This window comes from Protomyctophum bolini, assembly GCF_963924005.1.
Source record: "Protomyctophum bolini genome assembly, chromosome: 12".
Lineage (NCBI taxonomy): Eukaryota > Metazoa > Chordata > Actinopteri > Myctophiformes > Myctophidae > Protomyctophum > Protomyctophum bolini.
This window is the reverse complement of record NC_137873.1, coordinates 4,460,663-4,476,154: the sequence shown is the minus strand read 5'-3', so window position 1 is coordinate 4,476,154 and position 15,492 is coordinate 4,460,663. Positions and strand designations below refer to the sequence as shown.

Genomic DNA, 15,492 nt, shown 5'->3' with positions numbered 1-15,492 from the left:
CCACCTAAGCTGACTTCTGAGGGGCTGTTGCCCCTCAGAAATAAATGTGACGTAAATAGGCACATTTACGTCATAATGTGCCTCATTACGTCATATTGTCTCTTTAATGTTAATGGCATTTAATGTTTGTGTTGGCACTGTTTCACCATTACACACCTAAGTTAGACTTTAATATATTAGCGCCCCTCACTTCACACAGGTGTGATTTTTTTCAATTATAATATGATCATGCAGATTCTGTAGAAACCAATGGGTGATTCACAGCTAGCTTCGTCCGTTATTTTTTTACAGTCTCTATGTTACTGACCCCCTTCCCTAAACCTTCCCTAAAGCTACATTCGCTATAGAAATAGCAGAACTTTTAGTGGCTATATTCTGGAGCGAACATTCAAAAGAGTATATGGACTTGGCGACCTACCTAATGAAGAGCCGGTGGTGTGGTCCCTGCTTGGAATTTGGCCGACAACTTCACTGCTCGCTGACAACCAGTCCCAGGCCATGCCTGACCCTTCTGAAAGGCTGTTCACCCAGCCGCAGTAGTCCATCTCAAAGTCACAAAACCCTGTAAAGTGGCACAGTACAGTAGGAATATGTACTAGTGCACATGTGTGTAAATACACAAACACAGATGTATCTACATGTATCTACCATCTACACAAGCACATACATCCGGTATGTGTTGTTGTTTCTCATCTCCAGGTCAGTCGGTTTCCATAATAGTGACTGACCTGTGGGGGGACAGACACCATTCTGGACAGTGAGGTCATCAATGGCGATATCTCCCTTTGACCCGTCACCAGCAGCCTCAAAAATCACCTGTCAATCAGAAAGACCTTTATGAGAAATATTGTTATGCTACTAAATATAGAAATCACACCCGTGTGAAGTGAGGGGCGCTCTTGTCGCCATACATCATCTCATTCTGGCCAATCACAATTTGCATCCTCACTTTTGTCAATCAATGTTTGTGTTTACACAATGTTTGTGTTTACAATCACTCGAAACTTGTCATAGGGAACGGTAGCAAAACAATGTTTGTGTTTACACAAATACTCTGGACATAGGAGGGGCTAGCGCCCCTCAAAAATACATCTGTGTCTACTGTCTAATAATGACACTAGCTCAACGCCCAAACTGGGAACTTCAAGTGTACCACACATTCATGCATGTGCACATTATGCGCTTATGCACGTACCTTATGCACATTGCCCCTGGGGCTTTCTGTGTTATACTTTTAGCATAACCTTTGACTGTACTACTTGTTCTGTTAACGAACCTGCTAATAAAGTACCTCAGCTAGCACCATTGACATCATGTCAAGTCAAGACCAAGTCTGAGGGGGGACGAGTCCGAGTCGAGACCGATGGGAGGCGAGACCGCGACCAGATTTTTAAAGAAAACACTGCGAGAGCAGGCAGGGGTGTCCGCTACACTCTGGTAACAATTTACAATTTACAATTTAGGCATTTAGCAGACGCTCTTAATCCAGAGCGACTTACATTAAGCAAGAACAAAAAGCATGGGGAATACATCACATAAAAACATTTATCATGAAACATGCGTAAGCTAAGAAAGTAACAGTGGAATATCTATAATGAAACTATACATATAAGCTATACATCTATACTACTATGATATACATTATGTACTATGACGTGCTATGTAACAAGATAGCTGTCTATAAGCGCCAGACAGCTCTTTTATAATGTCAATATGACAGGGCTCTTCATAATATGGGTATAATACATTTATTTCATTGACTTGAATGGACTTCGTGGGGGGAAGAGTCCCGAGTCCCTTGGTCCGAGACCAAGTCAAGTTCAAGTCAAATTAAGTGCGAGGAGACCGAGTAATTGAAAATGACGAGACGAGTCAAGGACTCGAGTACTACAACACTATATGATAGTATTCACACCTGGTAGGGTGTGTCAACACTGATAACTGTCACTCTGCCGTGCCTCCAGTGTTTCCCCTGATCCCCACTTTTGGTCCACAAGGGTTCAGACGTCCTGTGGGGCTGGAGGGTTTGTAGGTAGATGTTGAGTTCTCCCACTCTATATCCCTCCATGTGGTACCAGAACATCCAGCATGCCCCGCTGGCCGGGGTGGGCTCCATCAGTGCTGTGATCATACCCACTTTGGAGCTCACTGGGTGACGCCACAGCTGGGCACTCAGGTAGAAACCTAGAGGTAAAATATTACTTTTGTGTTATACCTGTGATCTTGGCTGTTTGCTTACATCAACCTCCGACATGCTTTGACATAATTGGTCTCTGAGATGACATTTGTGGCGACAGACGCAATGGACTCTGGACTGTATTTGTAGTCATTTGAGTTGAGTTTGTATCTCCTACACGCCTCAGTAAACTATACCGTTTGCAGAAATGAAACAATATATCACGAGTGCATTGATTGTCTGACCAATCACACAAGATGTCCTGTTAGCGGCTGTTGGGCTATTCATAAAATATCTGATGTGCAAGAACTTACGGACTGAACGGTGGCATGATGGCACTACTGGAAAATGTATGACATCATTTTATTCTTATTGCCCTGCCAAAGACACTGTGTGTGTGTGTGTTCCCACAGACAAAATGTATACCTTCATAATTAATTGAATAAAAACAAGAAAACTTCCGTACCTTGCTCCGTGCCAAGAGTGTGATCTGTGGCTGGGCTCGAAGAGTTGACCATCTCTGCCCCTCTTGTGCGGTTCCAGCTGAACTGTGTGGTGGGGTGGTGGGGCTGCAGACCACAGAGGGAGTACTGGAAGGTGCACTCTCTCTCAGCTGGACAAGAGCCACTGGACACCACTATGTCGTCTATAGCTATGCTCCCCTGCTGACCACCTGCCACTGCCTCAAAAATGAACTGGGAAATGCAGAGTTTAAGTATAGTATAGTATTAGTAGTAGTAGTCATAGTAATAACTAGAACTGCACTCTGTCGAGTGCCTACTTGCTTGTTGCACACAAGTATAGGCCATTTATGGCCTACTAGTGCGCAAGTATTGTCGACCGCTACAAACTATCAAATCTCAGCTTCTCTGTGAAAGAATGAACAACAATCAATTAATACGGATGAGTGACGGCTTTCGATGGTCACGTATATGTCGATCAGTGTCGGGTGGATTAAAGGAAATGCCTCTATGTACAGTATATGTAATTTGATTAGCGGTATACTGTGGTTACTTTGCGTATGCCCCGTTTGATGCGCGTGTATATCGTAGCAGCATATGACGTCAGGGTATAACTGGTATAACTAGCTCTCAATGATGACGTAATAAAGATGTGGATTAAAGGACCCAATGCCAGGGTGACGTCGATGGTGACGTAATGACGATATGTTTTAGTGTTGGGAGGATTAAAGGTAATGCCCCTATGTATACCGTACACCGTATGTAATCTGACACCACTGCCATATCAAGCACAAGTAGTCATTATGTCATACGCTGGCACGGCGCATACACATCAAACGGCGACATACGCATCGAAGCACTGGACTAAAACTTTTACTTGCACGCTCTTCTTGCACAAGTAATAATCATACATTGTTATTTTCATTTGTAACTTTGAGAAGGGCACAGTGTAGGAGTTCAATGACTGTAAATCTGGAAAGATGTTGTTACTACTCGTAAAGACTCGTAAAGTCTGTAGTGACTATACTTTTTCCAGATAAAATCCAGCGCAGCGATAGTTCATTGAGACACGGAAGGCAGAAGGGTTAATATGTAATCCACCCTTCATTCTCTATCAGCAATTCATTCTGTTCATTTAAATCGGCTGTCTCTCTCCATGTCAACTCCCCATACTCTCATTCGCTGTGCAGTACTTCGTTTAGACTACTCATTGGTTAGACCAGTCATTAGTCCTACAACCTATTTCAAACCCTCACCCTAACCCTAACCTCCCACGGGGCAGCACACCTAAACCTAACCTTAACGCACCCCTCACCAACCTTAATCCGGTCGTTTTAACGCACCCCTCACCAACCTTAATCCGGTCGTTTTAACGCACCCCTCACCAACCTCAATCCGGTCGTTTCAATGCACCCCTCACCAACCTTAATCCGGTCGTCTTAACGCACCCCTCACCAACCTTATGTCTAACCAATGACTAGTCTAAACTAAGTATGCACCCCCAGCTAACTCACTCACGCCCACATTCAACAGGTATTCTTTTTAAGCAGTCACTACCCTGTCCTGAGTCTTCATGCTAGCTGACTCTGTCTCTCTGTTGTTCAGATGTCAGCGTTAACATTTCCTCCACCTCCCGGCCTCCTCCCTGTGGCATTATAGTTCTGTAATGGGTGATTCTGTGATTTGATTATACATGTGATTTATGGATTGTGTGGTATGATTTCTAGTTCTGCTATCTGTGATTATAATGTGTTTTATGGATTGTAATATGTTCAGTATCTATGTGATTATAATATAATCAGATAATCTGAGATATAAAATGTGATATGACATCAGATGAGATGATATCACATGAGTAAAGCCACACCACCATACTAAATGCAATAGCTTTGCCCTTGGTAGATTAGACTGACCACAGCTCGGTTGTGATTGTATTGCCACTTGGAAATGCAGGTTCCAAACAGCGATAATATCTATACGCAGTGATATTAGTCTGGCGGCTCTGGCCATGCCAGTCTACTCTAGAGTGTGACCTTTGTTATGAGTTTAAAAAAAAAAATCTAAATATGTCATTACAAGAGCAGGTAGAACACTACCTAATATTGTATTAGACTACCATACAGATTGGTCAAAATAAATTTGTATTCACAAAAAATATTTATTTATTTAGAATTTCCTCCACTTTGTTGCTATACTGAAAGTGGTATTTTTTTTACTGAATTAAATACAATTCCCAAACACACCTTGTCATTTTAAATAAGAAAACAAATTAATAAATAATGGCATTTGTTTCCATAATGCTCATCTTGTCAACATATACTGTAAATAGTGAGAAGAATACCTGTATTGGTGTGTCACTGGTGAATGTAAGATCAGCAAAACGCCACTTATTCCCCTGTGTCCCACTCCTCATCCATACAATTGTTTCTTCACCTGCACGTTTTGTGATGAATTTCAAAGAACCTGGAAATGTTTAGAATAAGCTATGGTAACCATAGAGCATATCTCTGCTGTCAGGAAGAAACCACCTACCAGTAACTCCAAAATGTTCATTTGTATACTGGCCAATCAGAATTCCTGTTGCCACAAATTTACATATGTGTCATATTTGGCAGACATTTGACCTAATTTCTCCATTCATTGTCGATGGCAAATATGAGACGTGTGGGGACAAGATGACGTACATTTTCCCTTCATTGTCAATGGCAATTAATGTTTGTGTTGCGGACATTTTGTGGGGACAAAAGCTGTATATAGGAGGGGCTAGCGCCCCTTCAAAATAAAAGATTATCAGGAAATTAAGAAAACCTCATATTTTGAAAACAAAGCAATACTGCCACATCAAAGTTGGTGTTCTGACTTTATATTGTCATTTACTTGCATGAGAGGGGGAGAGGTGGTGGATCGCTGGAGTTGGCTGTTTTAGCAGACAGTTTGAGGGTCCAATGCAGATTTTGTCCAAAGCACTTTTTACTACCTTTCTTTGGTTCAATATTGTTTTAACCAACACACAGACGTAAAGTGTGTTTATACGATTTATGCAAAAGAAAATAATCAAAAACCAAAAAAATGGAGTTAGGTGGTTTCCTCCCCGACAGCAACGAATTACGTAAGTCATTGTTTCTAAATACAGTTGTATTTATAGCTGTGGCTCCAATTACTTTTTTTATTTTTTTATTTATGCTTGTATATTGCATGATTGTATTTTATTATGTTTTTGTTGTAGTAGCCTACTCAGAGCTTTTGCTTTTTATGAGGCCTGACGTCGAAATTAAAATACAGACAATTTTCTGAAAGATTTGAGGCACATTTTAACGATTTTTCAGAAATAGCAGACCTACAAGCCACTCGGTGGCGCTATGAACTTGTAGATCTGCTATTTTTCAATAGCTAAATTATAACAATGTATGTAACCACCAAAAGGGGTTCCCGCTCAAAATGGGTTAAAATGAAATGGCTTATATACAGTATACTTACCACTGCTGCCAAAGATGTGGTACCAGAAGTTAACGCATAAGCTTTGACCAGGATGCTGAGGTAGACTCATGAGCCTGGCTAATGATGTGGGATCTTTATGACCAGCTATGAACATATAGTAACCTACAGAAATAGTGGCAGAAGTTTGGCATTATGCATCATAAATCTTACATATTGAATGTGATACCTTTTAAAATGTGTAATACCTGCTGTTTGCGAACGCAGTGAGCACTAACTATGACACCTAGCAGATCATGTCTGTCTGTCTGTCTGTCCCGCTGTTACGTCACCATGACTCAGCCATAACCATATAAGGAGTCCCCAAAGCAGCTATACGTCCAAAACCCAAATATGTACGAGCTGCGTTCGCTTCCCGCGTTTGCGCGTCTTACTTGTATATATACTGTATATATTAAATACATTCATTAATAACATGTTTTGATAGAGAAAACATCTTCTATGTTGTACTGTCTTTGAGAGTATACGGTAGATATAGGTACTATGTGTAAATATGTAGCTAGCTAGATATTTTGTGTTTTTATTGATCTCTCTCTCCCTCTCTTCCCCTCCCCCCTTCTTCTTCAACCCTTTCTCTTATGGACAAACAAAAACGATGGAGCTTGCACGAAAACAAATCACACATGTTTTACACCTGTAAACCTGGCTGGGATGTGTTGATTGTGAGAGCATCTAACCTGGATGGCTCAGGGATTTATGTTTATTCTGCTACATCTCTCGCATCTCACATTAAATGTTGAGAAATTTTAAAAGTCTTCAAGTCCTGAAGTGAAATTCACCAAAATTGTGACTCGAGTCGGACGCAGGTAAAAGTATCAATTCACAGCTCTGGAGAATACTCACCATTCCCGGTGTGGTCAGATTCTGGCCCATCCATATGCTTGTGGCCTCTTTTCCACATAAGGCTGGCTGTGTGGTCATGGTACCATGAACAAGTGTTCACAGTAAAGTTACAAGAGAGTTGTTCCGATCCTGCAGGGATATCCCCTTCCTCACAGTACTCAAACCTGATGTCATCCAGCATGACGTCCTTCACTTCACCTCTTTGCTCAAATGAGAACTCCAGCTGTGGAGAGAAAAGTTGAGTATTAGTGGTTTTTCTAGTCTCATTTACTCTTACTAAAGAACTGTATAGTTGAGTATATTTAGCTGCGCACAGTTTGTGTACAGAATTTAAACTTCAACTTTAATTGTGTTCAGAAAGAGCTGCTACTAGAAGCCGCTAAATATGACGCGATGAGTCGAATGAGTGCTCATCCAGAGCACTCGTTCCCAAACACTGGGTCGGGACACATTTGTGATTCGTGGACACATTTTTATGGGTCCCTTTATTTTTTGTTTCCTACATTTTGTAGCATTTTTTTAAATCAATGATTTTCTTTTCAGTCATTTCATGAAGAAATGAATGAAAAATCGAAGAAATTCATAAATTAGAAAACAAATTTTTAATATGTAGTGAAATTAGCCGATCTACCAGCTCACAACGTGGTGCAAAGCGACACGTCGTGAGCTGGTAGATCTGCTATTTTCATTAGTTTGGGTCCCGGGGGAGACATAAAATTTGGGTCACGACACGGGCCAAAAGGTTTGGGAACTTTTATCTGTTACTATGTGCTGTAGGCAGTTCACATTATACACACATACACATCTTAATGATTGGTCTCTAACCTTGTAGCCTCCAGGCTGATTGCCAATGAAGGCTGTGGCATTTTCCCATCCGGTCGTATTGTGTTTTTCAATCTTCCGCAGTTCTTCACGAATAGAGCCTCTAACCATGTTTAAAGTAAATGCTGATGCTGTCTGAGAGGTGGCAATGTCGTGGATATGGTACCAGAAGCTGGAAAATATCAGCAGTCAGACCAGAACAATGGATAACCGCGAACAACATGTAGTGTTTTTCGTATATTCATTTATTTACATTATTGCATTCTATTGCGTATCCATTCAGTATACAGTATGACCATAATCTATCTATAAATGCACAACGTCTGTGTGTAGGTCTGTAATCCACGTAACTCGAGGACTGTTCGCCCCACTGACTTCAGATTTGACACACGCATTCCACACCACCTCAGGGAGAGCAGGGCCCGGCCTTGAGTCGGTGGGATACACCAAAAGCCTTTGCCCAGGCTCTGAACAGGGCCCCTGCCCAGATCTCCATATACTGTATGGAGCTGGCCTGTTCTGACATCACAATGTTGTTCTGACATCTGCATAGACTCCATATTTGCCAGTATACTATACAATTTGATATTGTTTTTTTATCAACCAAGTGCTTAAGTTACTATTTTTCATTTGTATGGTAGTTTAGGCTTTTACTATCTTCTTCTCAGTACCTGATTTGGCATCCAATAGCTCCTGTTTTTTTCACAAGATGAATCAAAGTGGCTTTAGGACGAAAACTTGTACCTCCTTTTCCATCTACATACATAACATGACCTGTGCAAACAAACAAAGGCAGAAATTTATGGTGAGATTAGAAAAAAAAGTTATGCATTCTAGATCTGACAAAAGCTATTACCAAGTGCAATTGATGTCAAATTAACATTCTTTACATCATTAACATGATTATCAATATCTACTAGTATTTTCTGCCTTTGACTGATGCCCATATTTTAACAATCTGCATGGAATGCGAAATGTTACCAACTTCTACATCAAATCACACCAATAAATTGTAATAATTTCCAGAATTGTCCTGAGAGCCTATAGTGATTTGAATGAGCAGCAAAGCACCAGGACGAATAGCTTGGGAGGTGTAACAGCTAAAACTAGACAGCATTTTCCTTTTCAAAATGAGGATACAAAAGTATGAAGTTAGCATTATTGACCCCATGGTGATGATGTGGTATGGTCGTGTCCTGGTGTCGTGGTGATGTTAGCCAACTCCAGTCTCCAACGATAGTTGGTCTTGCTGGTGTCGTTCCAACCACAGGAGTGATGCTCAAAGTCACATGATCCTTGACCGAGGAGAACAACGACAGCACAGTAACAATATTGAGCCATAAAGTCTTTGTATTGTAATTTTGTACCTAATTGCTTGTATTTAAAATAAATGCACTTGGCAAGTACTTTACACCAAGAGCAGAATTTGTAATAATATTGGTCATAATGGTAATGGTCTGATCCTCTAGTAACTAAACTAGACCAATTCAGTGAACTGGGCAAAACGGAAGATGTGACTGACATACCACAAAACTCCTCATTGGAACCATCTTCACAGATGACGTCATCGGAGAAATACGTCCCAGCACCCTGGAGCTCTCCATAAGGGCTAGAGCTAGCAGCTAGCAAAAGTACTGTCAAGAGAGTTCATAACAACATAGCATGAGCAATAATTAGGCATGTAACAATTCACTCAACGCACGATACGATTCGAATCACGATGTTAGGTTCAAGATGCGAATGTATACACGAATGTATTTTCTAGAAATATATTATTTTATTGTTATTTCTCTTACACAAATGCAGTATGTTATTTTTTTTCTTTTACAATAGTATTCAATATACTGTAGTGTAGCAAATGACCGGAAACTTTTTTTTAATAATTTCTCCTCCACAAATCTCAGTAGGCCTAAGTGTAAGTCTACAGTATGGACGGCAAAACACTGCAAAACATCTGACATCTGAGAACCCACAAAGGCTGGTATACGACCTAGAGCTTCTATAGTGTCAGTATACACACGATAGACCTGACTGGCATCCTAGTATTGTCATTTATACAAGAACATTTGACATAAAATATATGTGGCATTTAGCCTAAAGCCTACTTACCGAGAAGAAGGACAGATTGCTGCTTCATGTTTGGCACGTATGTGCATGTACCATTGCAACACTTATCACAATGATTGAGCTGCATGGCCTTGTTCCATATCAACAAACCTGTGCTTAAAGTTCACCCCTCCTTTTCCTCCCACATCTTTACGATCCTCCTTGCATGATTGGTTTCCTGCTATACTGTCTAGTAGTGTATTGTATTGGGGCCTTAATAACACCTTGAAGCTGAAACTTCAAATAGAACAGTATTAATTATCTGTATTATTATCCCTTTTATACAGTTGCGAAAGTATGCCATGCCTATGTGAGTGGCTGAGCTTTCCATAACGCTGGGCCACATGAGTCTACATATAGTGGGAACTTAGAGAGAGAGAAGGGGCAGAGATGTGTGGGAGGGTAAGAGAGGTGGAGAGGAGAGATGTGGCAAGACTCAAGTAACTAGATGTGGGGGCCGCATAACTGAGGGAGAGGAGAAGGTATAGGAGATAGCGGGGGAGAGAGGTATAGGGAGAGAAGGGGCAGGGAAGAGAGAGGAGAGAGAAAGGGGGGGAGAGGTTACTGGATGTGAGGGCTGCATAGCGTCACATTCTTGATGGCAGAATCAAAGACTTCTGGCAGGGCTCCCTCGATATAGTGATAGTGTTTATGAAGCATTTACAGGTCTGTGCTGTGCTTTGTGCAGCCGGTAGTCACAGTATGGTATAGGATTAAGATCAGGAGAATGGCTTCATCCCGGTTCAGACAGATAAAGAACTTGATTCATCCTTCAACAAATTGGCTGGTAATTTAAGTCTTAAACATACTCATTCATTATTGCGAACGCAGTGATTGCGAATGCAGTGAGCACTTACTATGAGACCTAGCAGATCATGTCTGTCTGTGTGTCTGTGTGTCCGTGTGTGTGTGTGTCCCCTTTGTGCCCATATATGGAGCTGAGTGATTTGTTTGTCATTGATGCAACACACTCCATATTTGGACGTATAGCTGCTTTGGGGACTCCTTATATGGTTATGGCTGCGTTCGCTTCCCGCGTTTGCGTGTCTTACTCGTTATAACACTATCATTGTAAGAACTAAAAAATGCTCATAATGCTTTATAAACGATCATAACACCAATAACTATTTCCCGTCAGTGTATCACTCAAAATCCCCATACATGGGGAAAGCCCCATATATGGTGCCCTCATATATTGTGACATCACGTGACATCATCAGGGATGGAGATTCCTGATGTCATCAATATTAGTATATGGATTGGATATATGTCAGAACCTGTTCTGTTCCATTATGTTCCATTATGTTGATCCTTCCCCATCCATCCTTCCTCTTCGATGTCTCCCTTTTGACTGAAACCTGTCCACTCTAGAGGGGCCTGCCCCAAATTATTTGTGCAGCCGCGCCCGGCAGCTGGCGTTCTCAACAGGCCCGAAAATTAAGGCCCGGCCCTACCTGGGCCCTCATCAAACCCTGTACACTGACAAGACACTGCCCCTGCTGCCAACCTTAGATCTCCATATATGGAGCTGACCTGTTCTGACATTCCATATGCTGATCTGACCTCATCAAACCCTGTACACTCAAGACACGCTCCATATATGGCCATATATGGCCAGTGCACGCGACCCCCCGTCTTACTGGTAAAGCAAAATGACTTGTATTTGTACTTGTAAGTCTTGTATTACAATATATTGCATAATTCACAGATGTTGTCAGCAGTGACATGCATGCCTGCCTGCCTGCCTGGAATACACTGGATGTGTCTGCAGAACGTCTAGCTTTTCCTTTCCGTACGTACACACGTTAACAAGTCAAAGCAGGTCAAAGCAGCCACACCGCCATGCATGTACAGTTTGTACCCAGTGACATCTGACACGTGTCTAGAGACTCAAGATAAGATATAGCGTCTATAAAGGTCTATATTATATATCTTTATTGATCCCTGTGGGGAAATGCAGGTGTTGTATAGCAGCATGAAACAGGTACAGGTAAGAGTAGACCGAATTAAATTAAATACAATTCAATGTGGAGCCTAGATTTTTGCGGGCTTTTCTGCCTTTATTGATAGTCCATGGAAAAAGAGAGACAGGAAACGGGGGGAGAGAGAGAGAGAGAGAGAGAGAGAGAGAGAGAGAGTCGAGGAGTGGCTTCCATAAAGGTGACTATATTGAAATTACCTTTTCAATATGAAGGCCTTAAAAAAAAGTATGCACACCATTTTCTGCTCCCAGACATATCTTTACTTCTAGGGCCGAGAAGTACCTGTGCATAAGGTCTGAGGAAGGGCTTCGGCTCAAAACGTTAACACATTTAAGTAAAGTTATGTCTGGGAGCAGAAATTGGTGTGCAGACTTTTTTTCATTCCTGAAGTGACGTTGATTGATCCGGCACCCAGCCTATTAAGGCATGGGTTTTCAACTGATTGTGAACGAGGGACCACCACCCATTCCTCCATTAGAGTTAACCTGGGGACCACTGTGTAGGGTGGGGATATGGGCTAAGATTAGTGCTTTTATAACACTTGTATCACTGTTTCTCAACCAATGCTCCATTGACTACTAATAATACTAATAATAATCACTCAACCAAACAATCCGGTGCACTTCCCCCTCTTGAGATTCTTAATTCCCTTTTTCTGTTGAATTTCTTGACCTCCAACATGGACAGTCATCATAGGTCACACCAGGCCATTCAGTCAACACAAAACTCAACAAATCCTACATGAATGGTCAGAGACCACATACAATACTTCCACGAACCACCAGTGGTCCACAGACCACCTGTTGAAAACCCCTGTATTACCGTATATACTGTAGATGTCCGTGTCTTTTGGTTGTTTTTCAGCCTCCTCTGCCACTATTAATTATTAACCCACAATTTGTATACAATTTTGTTCTCTTGATACTTGACAGGGATATTTTATAGTGTTGTCCTGTTATCCGGACAGTACTATATTATGCATTTATGTTGCTGCTGTAAATTCAGTTCATTCATACATCCATCAACCACAAGGTTGCCCATTTATACACTATCATTGTCTCAAGGGAAAGGCACGTTTCAGAATGTTCACCACTAAGCTTGCAAGTGCAATGTCAGGGCATTGGCTTTCCTCATTGGCCGACGACCCAACCAATTGGCAAAGGATTCGTGTGACGTTTCTGCCACCGGCGTCTTTATAACGGGCAGTCCACAGAACCGCACTCTTCAAAAAGGAATTTTCGAGTAGAATCCACTTTTAGCCACCGCGGTGCTGTTATGTGGAATGTTGCGCTGGGTGGTCCATCTGAAAGCGGGCCCAAAGAGATTCCGTCATGCTGCTGTGGCAGCGGGGCACAAGGTGTATTCCTTCGGTGGGTACGGCGGCAGGGAGACCTACATGTACAAAATGGGTCAGATTGACGTACACGTCTTCAACACGGTGTCTCTGCACTGGACGAAGTTGCCCCCGGTGACAAAGGGAGAACACCCCCTCGAGGTTCCCTATATGCGCTGGGGCCACACTGCCGTGTTGCTGGAGAATATCCTCATCTGGGGGGGATTTACGTACACGAGGAAGTACTGCAACGTCCTTTATGCATTCGACATCGACACCCACGAGTGGTTCACGCCGAAGATTTCCGGGACAGTTCCAGGGGCGAGGTGCGGCCACTCGGCCTGCGTCTTGGGGAAGGCCATGTATATCTTTGGAGGATTCAACTGGCAGACTAGATGCACTAATGACATCCACAAGTTGGACACCACCACGATGGTCTGGTCTTTAATTAACGCCATAGGCACTCCGGCACCCGGTTCATCATGTCACTCTGCCACCATCATAGGGACAAAGATGTTTGTGTTTGGGGGCCAAGGGGACCGGTTTGACTACAACAATAACATCAGTGTGTTTGACACAGCGAACAGCTCCTGGATGATCACACCATATGCACAGGTCCTTCCAGAAGGACGCAGGGGCCATTCAGCCTTTGCCTTCAATGGAGAGCTGTACATATTTGGTGGCCACAAATTTCTTCTTGACTGGACATTCAATGATCTGTGGAAATTCAACCCAGAGACGCTCTACTGGACTAAGATTGAGCCTAAGGGAAAACGCCTGTGTTCATGGATGTTTTGGATGTGCTGTTGTTGCATGATTGGTGATCGTATCATCCTCTTTGGAGAATACACTCAAACTCCAGATGTACAGGTGTACATCTTGGACTTGAGTCCTAGTCTGAAGACATTATGCAAACTAGCAGTTATGCAGTACGGCCTGGAGCAGTCAGGACTCCCACACGACATCAGGTGGGAACTGACAGCCATGACTACCCACAGCAACAGAAGAAAACAGCCCACCGAGAACTTGACAACAGAAGAGAGCAAGTTCCAGGCAATGGAACAGAAGAAAGGGAAAGGTGAGGAGGAACGATATCCACCAGGAACTAAGTAGCATCATAAAGGAGAAAGGGACTACCAACTGAACTGCTGCAGGACAGACAGCGCAGCAAAGGAGAAGATCTCTGAGAATTGAAAGTTCGACACCCAGTTGTTCTCCATCACGACTGAAAGTAGGAAGAGATGCTTTAGGCAAAGGAGGAGACAGTTATGGAAGAGGATATCAGAAAAACAGATGTTTGTAAAGCATAGCTGGGAGTGGGAGAGGAAAATGACTGCAAAGGTGGAGATCTTTGTGTTTTTTTTTTCATGTGTTCTTTTAGTGGTGCTAACTGCTCCAACGTGTGGCTTTGTGTGTAGGCCCCCGTGACGCATGTGGCATTCAAGTTAATAAATATGTGTATAGGTTACCTCCATGCCTCCGTGATGTCATGTTGCGACATCAGACATCATCATCACGATAAAAGGCACCGCTCACTTCACAGTGCAATTTTGTATTTTCTAGTTTGTCATGTTTGAGGAAATGAACTTTTCTGTTGTGTCCAAGCAAATATTCACAATTCACAGCAAGCTCGACAAAATCTTAATTTCCCTCAATTTCTAAAATAAAAATCTACACTTTGCTGATATACAGAAAGAATACAATGTTTGTGTTTGCACCGCTTGTTTTACTTCACCATTACATCACCTAATCAACATGAGTTAGACTTTAATATATTAGCGCCCTTTTTGTCTTACACAAACATTAAATTCGCATTGACAATGAATGGAGATCATGATGATGTACGATGATAAGAGCGCCCCTCACTTCACACAGGTGTGATTTTTAGCTATCATGTATGATGGCTTGTTTTACAAGGCAATGACTATCGTTTCATAGAATAATTGCAATGCATCATGATTAACAACCTGGTTGCCAAAGAACATTGGTATATGTACTATAGTGCATTTCTACAATCACATATACTGTATGTTGAATGTTGAACTAAAATACATTGAATATAATAACATTTCCAGATGCAGACCATGTTGACTCAATAAATTTCCTATAGATTTCCTATATATTTCCTATAGTGAACTACCATGTGCAAGATATAGGTTATAACTGACTCCCATTCTATCTCTACGCAACTCGAAATATGCTGAGACATCATGGGCACTCGCTTGCCTATCGTCTGGCTCGGGCACACCTCAGCATCTCTTCCTACTTTCAGTC

The 15,492-nt window shown here is 42.1% G+C and overlaps 1 protein-coding gene across 1 annotated transcript; it reads left to right on the top strand.

Annotated features, from left to right (window-relative positions):
- Nucleotides 1–13,167: 13,167 nt before the first annotated feature.
- Nucleotides 13,168–14,331, top strand: LOC308325414 (kelch domain-containing protein 3-like; the record flags this gene model as incomplete). Its single annotated transcript, XM_080777903.1, has 1 exon — nucleotides 13,168–14,331. The coding sequence occupies one exon, from the start codon at nucleotides 13,168–13,170 to the stop codon at nucleotides 14,329–14,331; it is 1,164 nt and encodes a 387-aa protein (XP_080634029.1).
- Nucleotides 14,332–15,492: the final 1,161 nt, after the last annotated feature.